Below are 13,945 nucleotides of genomic sequence, written 5' to 3' on the forward strand. Positions count from 1 at the left end.
CATGGAGAAATTATACAAAATGTATAAATGGATGATGAGTAAAGCACCGGCACTGTTTTTGGTTATCTGTTGTTATCCGTAGATTGATTGCAGGAACTTTGTAATGGCAGTTGGGGTAACAGTATTAATAAAATAGGAGATGGAATGTGTAATAGACTTTATTGGGTACTACACATGTTTCAACCCATTCTGGGTCTCTTTGGGTACATCAATAAAAAGTCTCACTAGAGATTTCTTGAGTTGCACATTTTGTGTGTGTGCGTGGTTCTCTGAATATGTGTCCATATGTATATACAAGCATTATATATATATATATATATATATATATATATATATATGCATGTGTACACAAACATATATAAGATGTTCTGTTCTATTTCAGGTTGGCGGTCCTGATAACCTATTTCTCAACTATTTGTCTCGCATTCACAGAGAAGAGGTGAGTGTTTTGATCATTTATCTCCCCTTCCCTCACAGCTACAGTATAATCTTCTTGTTTAGCTTTAGCCCTCAGTTATCTCTGGTCCAGCAGGTCTGTGATCAAGAATATTTCAGCTGTGACCAGTCTATCCTTTATACAGACATCTAGGACTACATTAATGGATATAGCTGTTGAAATACACCACCTTTGCTTCAATTAATTTTGAAAACAATGAAGAATTTAGTAAAACAGCTTTATCATTATTAAACTGATGTCTGGAACATAAATCAAAAACTAAATGTCGATCAAAGGTTTTAGTTAAGATCACTTTAACCCTTTTGTTACCCTATTTCTGATGAGTGGAGGCGCAATGGCCCAGTGGTTAGGGCAGCGGACTCGCGGTCATAGGATCGTGGTTTCAGTTCCCAGACCGGGCGTTGTGAGTGTTTATTGAGCGAAAACACCTAAAGCTCCACGAGGCTCCAGCAGGGGATGGTGGCGAACCCTGCTGTACTCTTCCACCACAACTTTCTCTCACTCTTACTTCCTGTTTCTGTTGTACCTGTAATTCAAAGGGCCAGCCTTGTCACACTCTGTGTCACGCTGAATATCCCCGAGAACTATGTTAAGGGTACACGTGTCTGTGGAGTGCTCAGCCACTTGCACGTTAATTTCACGAGCAGGCTGTTCCATTGATCGGATCAACTGGAACCCTCGACGTCGTAAGTGAAGGAATGCCAACAGCAACAACCCTATTTCTGATGAAATACACTGTCTTTTTTCCAATTAATATTGTAAATAATGAAGAATTTAGTAAAACAGATTTGTCTTTATTAAACTGATGTTTAGAACATAAATTTACATGGAATTTTGATGGAATATTCCTTGGATATGGTCTGGTATTTCTAACATTTAATCATTGATGTCTGTTTTTAGGATTTCTCTTTCATCCTGAAGGGCCTCACACGGCTACTAAACAACCCCCTAATGCAGACCTACTTGCCTGGTTCCTGTAAGAAGGTCCACTTCTACCAAGAAATGTTGGTACTGTTTTGGAAAATGTGTGACATCAATAAGGTAAGAAAGCCAGAGGGCGAGGTGGGGTGGGAGGCAGGGAAGAACCACCCAACCAACCAACCAACCAACCAGCTGACCAGCCATTCATTTTTTTTTTTTTTGTCTGTCACTAAAGTTCATTTTTCCTTTCATCCTCTGAGGATTGTTAAAATAAGCAACAATTATGTACTGGAGTCTAATGTAATCAACTTACCCCCCCCCCTCCGCCCCCAAAATTTCAGGCCTTGTGCCTACAGTCAAAATGATTATAATTATTATTATTTTCGAGCGAGATCGTTGCCAGTGCCCCTGAACTGGCTCTTGTGCGGGTGACACATAAAATGCACCATCTTGAGCATGGCCGTTGCCAGTACCGCCTGACCGGCCTTCGTAGGATTTTCGAGCGAGATCGTTGCCAGTGCCCCTGGACTGGCTCTTGTGCAGGTGGTACATAAAATACACCCTCTTGAGCGTGGCCGTTGCCAGTACCGCCTGACCGGCCTTCGTAGGATTTTCAAGCGAGATCGTTGCCAGTGCCCCTGGACTGGCTCTTGTGCAGGTGGCACATAAAATACACCATCTTGAGCGTGGCCGTTGCCAGTACTGCCTGACCGGCCTTCGTAGGATTTTCAAGCGAGATCGTTGCCAGTGCCCCTGGACTGGCTCTTGTGCAGGTGGCACATAAAATACACCATCTTGAGCGTGGCCGTTGCCAGTACCGCCTGACTGGCCTTCGTAGAGATCGTTGCCAGAGCCCCTGGATTGGCTCTTGTGCGTGTGGCACGTAAAATACACCATTTTGAGTGTGGCCGTTGCCAGTACCGCCTGACTGGCCTTCGTGTGGGTGGCACGTAAAAGCACCCACTACACTCGGAGTGGTTGGCGTTAGGAAGGGCATCCAGCCGTAGAAACTCTGCCAGATCAGATTGGAGCCTGGTGTAGCAATCTGGTTTCACCAGTCCTCAGTCAAATTGTCCAACCCATGCTAGCATGGAAAGCGGACGTTAAACGACGATGATTATCATTATTATTTTTTTTTTTTTTTCTCTTTTGCAGAAATTCATGTTCTATGTCTTGAAGAGTAGTGATGTTCTTGATGTCCTGGTACCTATACTCTATTTCCTCAATGATGCTAGAGCTGACCAATGTGAGTATGATACTCTCTCTCTCTTTGCTTCTCCTCTCTCCCGCCTCCTATCTCCCTCTCTCTTCACTCTCCCACTCTTTCTCTCTCTCTCTCTTCCCATCTCCATCTTTCTCACCTCTCCTTCCTTCTCTCCTCTTCTCCCCCTCAGTCCCCCACTCTCATCCATAATACTCTCTCTCCTCCCCCTCCTCACTTCCCTCTCTCTTGCCCCTCCCACTTTCTTCCCTCTCCTCTTTTCCAACCATTGCATCCCGATCCCTCTTCTCCTCCTTTCCCTCCCACCATCTCTCTCCTCCTCTTCGCATCACTCACCCCTCACTCTCTTCTCCCACTCCTCTGCTTCTTCCATTCTCATCTCCTACTGCCTACCCACTCCCCATCTCTCCTTCTTTTGACCCTCTTCTCCCCTACTCCTTTCCTCCCCCTCTCACATCCTTACAATTGATTCTGTTTAAACCCCTTACATTCTTCCACTGCCCCCCTTTCCCCCACTCTCATCTCCTTCCATATTCCATCTTCCACCTTTATTCCTTGCCAGATTATTGACCCCTTCAGTGGTCAAACCATCCATATCAGGCCCAAATATTTCTATGTTCAAGCTAACCAGATCAGGCTTCTTACACCTACCATATAATTTGTATTTTTGTTGGCACTCCGTCGCTTACGACGACGAGGGTTCCAGTTGATCCGATCAACGGAACAGCCTGCTCGTGAAATTAACGTGCAAGTGGCTGAGCACCCCACAGACACATGTACCCTTAACGTAGTTCTCGGAGGATATTCAGCGTGACACAGAGTGTGACAAGGCTGACCCTTTTGAATTACAGGCACAACAGAAACAGGAAGTAAGAGTGAGAGAAAGTTGTGGTGGAAGAAAACAGCAGGGTTCGCCACCATCCCCTGCCAGAGCCTCGTGGAGCTTTAGGTGTTTTCGCTCAATAAACACTCACAACGCCCGGTCTGGGAATCGAAACCGCGATCCTATGACCGCGAGTCCGCTGCCCTAACAACTGGGCCATTGCGGCTCCACACCATATAATATATTAGTGAAAATAAACAGTCACATGATTGAGATCTCAAAACTACAAAATAATGCAGGATCAATTCAAAACAATTTAAAATTAGGTCGTTTTTGTGAATCATTGTGAGGTAATAACTTTAAAGAAGGTTGTTGTGTAAGGTTGGAAACAATACGAGAAGGTACAAACTCCTCTCACTCCCCTTACTCTCCCTCACCATCACTCATCCTCCTCTCTGTCCCCTCCCCTCATCAAGCCCACCCCACTCACTCTCATTATCCCTCACTCACCCCTAACTTCTCACCCACTTCTCACTCACCCTTCACTAACCTCTCATCCTTTTTCTCTTTCTCTCTCTACAGCTCGTGTTGGTCTAATGCATATCGGTGTCTTCATCCTGCTGTTGCTCAGTGGTGAGCGGAACTTTGGTGTCCGACTCAATAAACCGTACTCTGTCCGAGTACCGATGGACATTCCTGTATTCACTGGTACTCATGCTGACTTCCTCATCATTGTAAGTTACTCCTTGTTTAACTGTCTGTCTGTCTGTCTACTTAACTCTCTTCAATCTGATACACACGTACAGATACACATGCATGTTATAGCAACATACGTACAATTTTCTGTCAACTGCTTAACTTCTAAAATTATCTCCCCTTATCCTTACTCTCCTCTGTCTCGTCTCCTCTTTTTCTTTATGAATCTTTTACTCGTCTCTTTGCAGGTTTTCCACAAGATCATCACCACAGGTCATCAACGTCTTCAACCACTCTTTGATTGCTTACTCACGATTATTGTCAATGGTACAGAACTTTGTTCCTCTTCTTACTTGCTCCCACTTTGCCAGCTTGTTTATTTTTTTGTGGTGAGACAAAACCTGTTAAGCCTAAACTTAACCCGTTTTGTCTCACCACCCAAAAATCCTCTCTTTGCCTTGTCAGTTTTATATGTATATGACCTATAGTTATCATGGGTAAGTGTCTTCAACTATAGCTCTGGGCTGATCAAACATTGTGAGTGGACTTAGTAGACAAGCTGAAATATACCAATCCTCTATGTATGTGTGTGTGTGTGTGTTGGCTCCCACCCTGGCATCCGAAACTCAGAGTTTTATCATGGCTACCGAATAAGTGTCACATATTTTTACAGATATATATATATATATATATATATATATATATATATATATATATATATATATATATATATATACATACATATTTATAATATATGTGGAGTGACTGTGTGGTAAGTAGTTTGCATGGGTTGGACAGTTTGACAGGAGTTGGCTAGCCAGAGGACTTCACCAGACTCAAATGTCTGCTTTAACATGATTTCTATGGCTGGATACTCTTCCTAATGCCAGCTACTTTACTGAGTGTAGTGGGTGCTTTTTACATGGCACCAGCACTGGCAGGGTCACCAAGTAACTTGTAAAACAGAGGCCCCCTCAACTGGTAGAGGAAGTGGTACACACACACACACAATGTAAAGGTTTTGAGAAATACAACACCAAGATAAGGTAAAATAATAAATGCAGAGTTGGTGTTAGTTTGATGCTCAGGAAATGCTTAAGAAAACAAAGGAAGACACACACACACACACCTTTATATATATATATGTGTGTTTGAATGGTGATTCAGAATTGCCTTTCACTTTACCATTTATATTTAAGTTTATTGATATATATATCACTGTATAAATTTATCTATCTATATGTTTCATCATCATCGTTTAACGTCCGCTTTCCATGCTAGCATGGGTTGGACGATTTGACTGAGGACTGGTGAAACCGGATGGCAACACCAGGCTCCAATCTAAATTTGGCAGAGTTTCTACAGCTGGATGCCCTTCCTAACGCCAACCACTCAGAGAGTGTAGTAGGTGCTTTTACGTGTCACCTGCACGAAGGCCAGTCAGGCGATACTGGCAACGGCCACGCTCAAAATGGTGCATCTTATGTGCCACCCGCACAAGAGCCAGTCCAGGGGCACTGGCAACGATCTTACTTGGCTTGCCGGGTCTTCTCACGCACAGCACATTTCCAAAGGTCTCGGTCAGTAGTCATCGCCTCGGTGAGGCCCAATGTACGAAGGTCTTGCCTCACCACCTCAGCCCAGGTCTTCCTGGGCCTACCTCTTCCACGGGTTCCCTCAACTGTTAGGGAGTGGCACTTTTTCACGCAGCTATCCTCATCCATTCTCACCACATGTCCATACCAGCGCAATCGTCTCTCTTGCACACCACAACTGAGTGTTTGAATGGTGATTCAAAATTGCCTTTCACTTTACCATTTATATGTAAGTTTATTGATATATATATCACTGTATAAATTTATTTATCTATATGTTTGTCTATCTATATTAGTTTTGAAAGCTTTCATGGATTTCTGTGACTCTCTGTCATACATCATAGGCAAAGGGTAAATCCGAGCTGTTTCCTTGTGAAGCACATTTGCTTATTCTTTTGTTACAATCCAATATGTAGTCTCAGTTGGGGTTGTATGTTAGTTCAAAATACATATTAAGATTGAGAATTATGGAGATATTTGCAGAGTTATCAGCAAAGGAAACACTTGTAATAGTGAATGAATAATACCAAAAAATTTCCAGTTTTCTGTTTTGTTATAAATATCAATATATATATATATATATATATATATATATATATATCTGTCTATTGATATATTTTTATGTATCTCATTGCAGTGTCCCCTTATCTAAAGACCTTGTCAATGGTAGCCAGCACCAAGTTATTACATCTCCTACAAGTAAGTTCCACCATCAGTGTTTCACTTCTCTTTTTGAAGCAAAATACGAGAAAGAAAAAAATGATTTTACTCCTTTCACACACTTTCTTTCTCACATTCTGTCACTGTGTCTGTCTTCTTTTCTGTCAGTCTTTGTGTCTGCTCGTCTTTCTCTATCAATCTATTTGTCCGTGTGTATATTTATATATATATATATATATATATATATATATATATATATATATAATTTTTCAAAGTAAACTCTGTAATCGTTACCAATATAGCATAAGATTTCACCTCAAAAAATCTTTAATTAGATTCCTTAAGGATCGTTCTTCTTGTTTATATATCCAAAGTTTCAAATTTATACATTTAAAAAAGTTAGCGGATGTAAACACAGAGGATTTCGTATTTAACCGAAAATGGTATAGATTTAAATTTGATTTTGTTCGATCAATTCATTATGTTTTTTCTAATGAAAATTATTCCTGAGGACGTGAACAACAACTAATATATTTAACTTATTTTAATGGTTAAATATAGTTATACACAGAAATGTTTACATTGAATGAATACATGGATATATAAACATCGGTGTTAAATCTCTTTTTTAAATGTATAAATTTGAAACTTTGGATATATATATATATATATATATATATATATATACACACACACACATACATGCACACATACATGCACACATACATGTACACATATCTGTCTGTCTCTCTCCCTCTGTTTCTCAACTCTCTTTCTCTCTCCTCTCTCAGTGTTTGTCTATCTGTCTCTTTCCAACTCTTGACTCTCTTTTGTTTCTCTCTGCTTAACTCTAATACTCTCTCTCTATTCACAATCTCTCTATTTCTCCTATACTCTCCTCTCTGTCTCTCTCAAACTCACTCTATATCTGTTTTTCTCTTTATCTTTCACCAGGCATTTAGTACTCCATGGTTTCTCTATGCTAGTCCAACAAACCATCATCTCGTGTTCTTCTTGTTAGAAGTTTTCAACAACATCATCCAATACCAGTTTGATGGTATGTATTCCCTTTTCTAAATACATAAAACAATTATCACACATGACTGTCTCCCCCCCCCCATCCCCCAAAAGGCAAAACTATATCCAGACTTCATTTGCACTGATGGTCAACTGCAAAAGAGCTTTGGCTATTCTTGTCTGGTCAGTTGTATCTGATGATTGCTAAGTCATACGCTCTTTAGGGAGGTCTGATTTTACATGAAACCGTCAAGTAACTTTAAATGAACAACATGGTTCTTAATATATAATACTGTATTCAAAATTATACCCAGTCTATATTGAATGTGCACTGTTCCTTTAACTTTTGAATGCACTTTAGAGAACTGTGAATGTATATGTATGTGTGTGTGTATGTCATTATCAACATCATTCTTTAATGTCCATTTTCTATGCTGGCATAGACCTCCCCTAATTCAAAAAGTTCCTCCCACCTCTCTCACTGTCTTTCTCTTGTTTTTTTTTCTCTCTCTCCTCTATATAACACCACCACCATTGACGTTATTTGTCCCTGCGACCAAACCAAACGTGAACGAAATCCTCCAGGTAACTCCAATCTTGTTTACACGATCATTCGCAAACGCAACGTGTTCCATCTTCTGGCCAACCTGCCCACTGAGCACTCGGCGATCGCACGGGCCCTCAGCAAGAGGGGAAAGAAGCTCTCGCACCCGCCTAGCGAGTCAAAGGAGCCAGAAACAATGGAAGGGGCTACACCAGCTGCCGAAGCTGAACCAGGGACACTGAAGGTCTCCCTTGCTGCCACCCCACGTAAGTATCAGCATGAATGACTACATAATCACAGCTATTCATCACTAAATGCTTTTTTTTTTTGTGATATATTTATATTTTCTGTGTGTTGTTGTTGCTACTGCCATTTCGTAATCCCAGTTAGCTGCATAGCTATGAGTAATCCTATATATGTCACACCTCTACCTCGCAAATGTAACCTTTTAGCATTTTAACCAGCCTTATCTGGCCCAAATATTGTGTTCTACATTCAAACTGGCCAGATCCCACCTCTCACACCCACCCTACATTGTCATTCTTAAAATAAACTATCACATCATCAAAATCTTGAAGCTATGAGATAATGCATGATTAATTCAAAGCAATGTGAATAAATAAGCATTACAAGGTGTATTTGATTAGGGTATTGCAATTTCAGTCTTGTTGTACTTAGTATTGTTGGGGTGGAGGTGCAGTGGCCCAGTGGTTAGGGCAGAGGACTAGCGGTTTCGATTCCCAGACCGGGCGTTGTGAGTGTTTATTGAGTGAAAACACCTAAAGCTCCACGAGGCTCCGGCAGGGGATGGTGGCGGACCCTGCTGTACTATTTCACCACAACTTTCTCTCACTCTTACTTCCTGTTTCTGTTGTACCTGTAACTCAAAGGGTCAGCCTTGTCACACTCTGTGTGATTTTATATATGTTTATATATGTTTTTTAATCGAAATCTATTAATTGACAATAAACCTATTTGTTAAATACTGTTAAATGAATAAATGTAAAAATAGATGTTATTTTAAGCAAATATTTATGTATAAATTTCATAAGCGTTTATAAGGGGGTCCCTAAGGTGAAGCCTGAAATATAAAGGGGTCCGCAAGTCAAAAAGTTTGAAAACCCCTGATGTAATGTATAATATGGTTGTTTGTATTAGTAGTAATAGTTCTTGTTTGTTCCATCTTTTATTGAGAGTTAGTGTATCTTGGAGTACAGTATCTAATGTATAGTAGATAGTATCAGTGGTTGTAGTTGTTGCTGCTGCTATTAATGTTGTTGTTGATGTTGTGCAGGTCTTGACAAAATGACTGAGAAATCTGCCCCTGATGAGGGCCATCACCAACCGACTCTCAAAGACCTTGCCAGAGGGGCTGCCACGATGCACAACGTTCAGCCGGCGAACAACATTCAGAATCCCACTGAAGAAGACGAGGAAGAAGAGGAGGGGGAAGAGGTGGAAGGTCGTGAGCAGGTGCAGGTGGCAGAGAGGAGAGACGTGGAGAGTGAAGAGGACGGGGAGGAGGATGAGGAAGAGGAAGACATGGGAATCGCCAGCCTCGGAATCACTTCCGACGGCTCAACTTTGAACAAACCCAGCATGTTTGTAAGTATATCTTGGTATTCTTTTATTTGTTTGTCATTTGACTGTGGCCATGCTGGAGCACCACATTGAAGGATTTTAATCGAACAGTCGCCTTCCTGGCACTTGTGCCGGTGGCATGTTAGAGAATCATTCAAGCGAAGTCGTTGCCAGTGCAGCTGGACTGGCTCCTGTGCAGGTGGCACGTAAAAAACACCATTTTGAGCATGGCCGTTGCCAGTACCGCTAAGCATTTTGTCCAGCGCACTAATGATTCTGCCAGCTCATCGCTTTAATAATGATAATAATAATAATAATAATAATAATATTGGGTTGTCCGGAAAGTTTGTGCTGATTTATAGTAGCTTACCTTTCGACTTATTTGCCATGAAACCACCTCAATTCTGGGAAGAGGGTATTTTCAAGTTAAAGGAAAGATGGAGATGCATTGTGCAACAAATTAGTTCACATTTGGTTGATTAAAAATGTAATGGCAAGTAATTATTGACCTTTTTCTTTCCTTTAAAAATCGGCACGAACTTTCCGGACAACCCAATAATAATAATCCTTTCTACCGTGGGCACAAGGCCTGGAATTTGAGAGAAGGGGAAAGCACCCACTACACTCTCTGAGTGGTTGGCGTTAGGAAGGGCATCCAGCTGTAGAAACTCTGCCAAATCAGATTGGAGCCTGGTGCAGCCATCTGGTTTCACCAGTCCTCAGTCAAATCGTCCAACCCATGCTAGCATGGAAAGCTGACGTTAAATGACGATGATGATGATGATGATTGTCTCCAGTGCTCAATTAATACTTATTTCATCATCCCTGAAAGGTTGAAAGGCAAAGTTGACCTCGGTGGAATTTGAGCTCAGAACATGGCAATAGGTGAAATAACACTAAGCATTTTATCCAGCACGCTAACGATTTTGTCAGCTCACCACCTTAATAATAATAATAAGAAGAATAATAATGATAATGTTTTATCTGCTTTCTTTGTATGTTCTCTGATCTGTTTTTTCTCTATCGCTATGTTTTATGTTTGCAGCCTTGCTCCCTCTCTCCAGAAAGTCTGACCTCTGCTGGTGGTGATGGTGTTGGCGTCGGTAGGGGAGGGCACTCAAGTAGCAGCCCTCCTCCTCCTCCACCTCACTTACTGAGGACCGGGTCATCAATGGGCTCAGCTGCTCCATGGGTGGCCACACCCGACTGGGTGGCCAGCTGGAAACAGAAGCTGCCCTTGCAAACCATTATGCGCATGCTGCAAGTGCTCGTACCCCAGGTGGAGAAGATCTGCATCGACAAGGGCCTGAAGGATGAGAGTGAGATCCTGAAGTTTCTCCAACATGGTACCCTAGTCGGTTTGCTACCCGTGCCACACCCAATTCTCATCCGAAAGTACCAAGCGAACAGTGGAACGACGATGTGGTTCCGAACTTACTTGTGGGGTGTGATCTATCTCAGGTAAGTTTATTGCTCCTTAACATTGTTATTGAGGGTATATAATAATAATAATAGAAATAATAATAATAATAATACATAATAATAATAATAATTATTATTATATACTACATGACAGCGAAACGGGCTGATTACTACCTAGCTCATATACCAGGAAACCCCAAAATGGCTGAAGTTCAAAAGATAGTGCTCATGGGAACTGCCCATATCCTACGTAAAATACTGTCTATGTGATCTCAAATTTTAAAGCAAACACATAATTTTCTTATGGTTTCTTAAACATTCTCTAGAACAACACTATGTACAAATCCAAATATATGGTACCCTAGGCATAACACCTACATGAACTTCTAACTTGTTGTCTCTTGAGGTCTCTAGGTGAGACTTGGATCCAACTTGTACAAATGCAAAGCAAAAGTCAAACATAAAATAATAATAATAATAATAATCTTTTCTACAAAAGACACAAGGTCTGAAGTTTGTGGAGAGGGGACTAGTCGATTACATCGACCCCCAGTGTTTCACTGGTACTTAAATTATTGACCCTGAAAGGATGAAAGGCAAAGTTGACCTCGGTGAAGTTTGAACTCAGAACATAAAGCCAAATGAAAAATGCTGCTAAGCATTTTTCCCTTCATGCTAATGATTCTGCCAGTTTGCCACAGTAGTAATAGTAGTAGTAGTAGTAATAATAATCTTGTGCCGGTGGCACGTAAAAAGCACCCACTACACTCTCGGAGTGGTTGGCATTAGGAAGGGCATCCAGCTGTAGAAACTCTGCCAGATCAGATTGGAGCCTGGTGTAGCTATCTGGTTTCACCAGTCCTCAGTCAAATTGTCCAACCCATGGTAGCATGGAAAGCAGACGTTAAGCGATGATGATGATGATGATATATATATATATATATATAAACTACACTCTCGGAGTGGTTGGCGTTAGGAAGGGCATCCAGCTGTAGAAACTCTGCCAAATCAGATTGGAGCCTGGTGTTGCCATCTGATTTCACCAGTCCTCAGTCAAATTGTCCAACCCATGGTAGCATGGAAAGCAGACGTTAAGCGATGATGATGATGATGATATATATATATATATATATATATAAACTACACTCTCGGAGTGGTTGGCGTTAGGAAGGGCATCCAGCTGTAGAAACTCTGCCAAATCAGATTGGAGCCTGGTGTTGCCATCTGGTTTCACCAGTCCTCTGTCAAATCGTCCAACCCATGCTAGCATGGAAAGCAGACGTTAAACGACGATGATGATGATGATAATGGTAATGATGATGATGATAATCATTATATTGGTAATGATGATGATGGTAATGATAGTGATGATGATGATAACGGTAATGATGATGATGATGGTAATGATAACAGTAGTAATGATGATACAGTTCTATATTTAAAAGATGAGGAATTATTTACATTATTTATATTTGATGGATATTTGTCCTCATTTGTTGTTTTGGCTGATATACCCTCCACGGGCATATGGCGTAGTGGTTAAGAGTTTGACTCCAAGCAGTGACCGGAACAATATTAATAATAATAATAACATTGAAAACTACATTAGGAATGAGAACTCTGGTTTGAAGTTTCCCTGAGACACCTGATGAAGGCTGGAGGGTATATCAGCCGAAATTTGTTAATAACAAACAAGATGAGGACAAATATCCGTCAAATGTAAATAATGTAATGGTAATGATGATGATGATGATGATAATAATAATAATAATAATGTTGTTAGAAGAAAAATGTTCAGCCTAATTTGTAATTTGTAAAAAAAAAATGCTATTAGTATCACAATGTAATTAAATAATTAAATTCCTCATTTTAAAAATATTTTTCTTTACAGGAATGTTGATCCACCAATATGGTATGATACTGACGTGAAACTTTTTGAGATTCAGAGAGTCTAGTAGTGAGGGTGTGTATGTGTGTATATATGTATATCTATCTATACATACATATATACATACATTAACACATATTTCCACAAACATTTTCATGCATACACTTAAACTCATGTGCAAACACTCTTACACATATATATCCTTACATGCACACACATACTGTTATATTTTACAGAAAAATTATTTCAGTAAAGAATCTCTGCTTTCACTAATTCTAAAAGCTCTTCAGAAACTAAAATAGTTTATTTTGAATCTGTAAACACTGCAAAATTATTTCAGAGCATTTCTTTGTGATTCACACATTCAGAACACACTCAATTCATAATAGTTTAAATAATTTCTCCACAAAATATGATGTCAAAGATTTAGAGACAGAAATAGTAATTAAACGATGACGTTCCATTTTAATTAGCTGAAAACAAATTTGATCTCATAATCATATGCCAGTATTTAAATGTACATACATACTAGTGTAATAAATATGAAATAAATAAAATGATATATGGAAATATATATATATTATATATATATATATATACACATATATATATACATACATATATATATATACACACACACACACACACGTCTGTGGGTGTCTGTAAAATGGTGTGCTTTGTATGCACAATAAATAACTGATTGTATTAGAGCTGAATGTAATTTATTGCAGTTAACTCCTAAATTCACTTGTATGAATTCATAACCATGTACATTGTTGCATCCATTGTAAGTATTGGCTATAATGGATGAATAGAGCAAAACATGTTAAAAGGAATGATGGAAAACTTCATCAATGATATATCAGGAATGTTTCTTTTTTTTTTTTTTGTCATTTTGTTCTTTTATTTATATATATATATATATATATATATATATATATATATACTTTATTTAAAAGCAGCAGAAATATAACAAAAGACTGTTACTCTGAGTTTCACGTTCCCATTCATCAGACAGTTTTGTCCGATGAATGGGAACGTGAAACTCAGAGTAACAGTCTTTTGTTATATTTCTGCTGCTTTTAAATAAAGCATATTACTCTACCTCTGGTATTTGAG

The 13,945-nt window shown here is 39.8% G+C and overlaps 1 protein-coding gene across 1 annotated transcript in view; it reads left to right on the plus strand.

The window, feature by feature from the left end:
- Positions 1 to 13,536, plus strand: part of LOC106882504 (protein HID1) — a 36,499-nt gene extending 22,963 nt beyond the window's left edge. Inside the window, exons 9-19 of the mRNA XM_089344872.1 lie at positions 383 to 439; positions 1,358 to 1,498; positions 2,534 to 2,624; positions 4,006 to 4,157; positions 4,368 to 4,446; positions 6,352 to 6,413; positions 7,329 to 7,431; positions 7,977 to 8,201; positions 9,230 to 9,540; positions 10,562 to 10,977; positions 12,830 to 13,536. Coding sequence (XP_089200998.1) covers positions 383 to 439; positions 1,358 to 1,498; positions 2,534 to 2,624; positions 4,006 to 4,157; positions 4,368 to 4,446; positions 6,352 to 6,413; positions 7,329 to 7,431; positions 7,977 to 8,201; positions 9,230 to 9,540; positions 10,562 to 10,977; positions 12,830 to 12,893 — 1,701 coding nt within the window. The 3' untranslated portion in view covers positions 12,894 to 13,536. The remainder of the gene's footprint in view (positions 1 to 382; positions 440 to 1,357; positions 1,499 to 2,533; positions 2,625 to 4,005; positions 4,158 to 4,367; positions 4,447 to 6,351; positions 6,414 to 7,328; positions 7,432 to 7,976; positions 8,202 to 9,229; positions 9,541 to 10,561; positions 10,978 to 12,829) is intronic.
- Positions 13,537 to 13,945: the final 409 nt, after the last annotated feature.

Source organism: Octopus bimaculoides, chromosome 29 (assembly GCF_046866305.1).
Source record: "Octopus bimaculoides isolate indiv1 chromosome 29, ASM4686630v1, whole genome shotgun sequence".
NCBI lineage: Eukaryota > Metazoa > Mollusca > Cephalopoda > Octopoda > Octopodidae > Octopus > Octopus bimaculoides.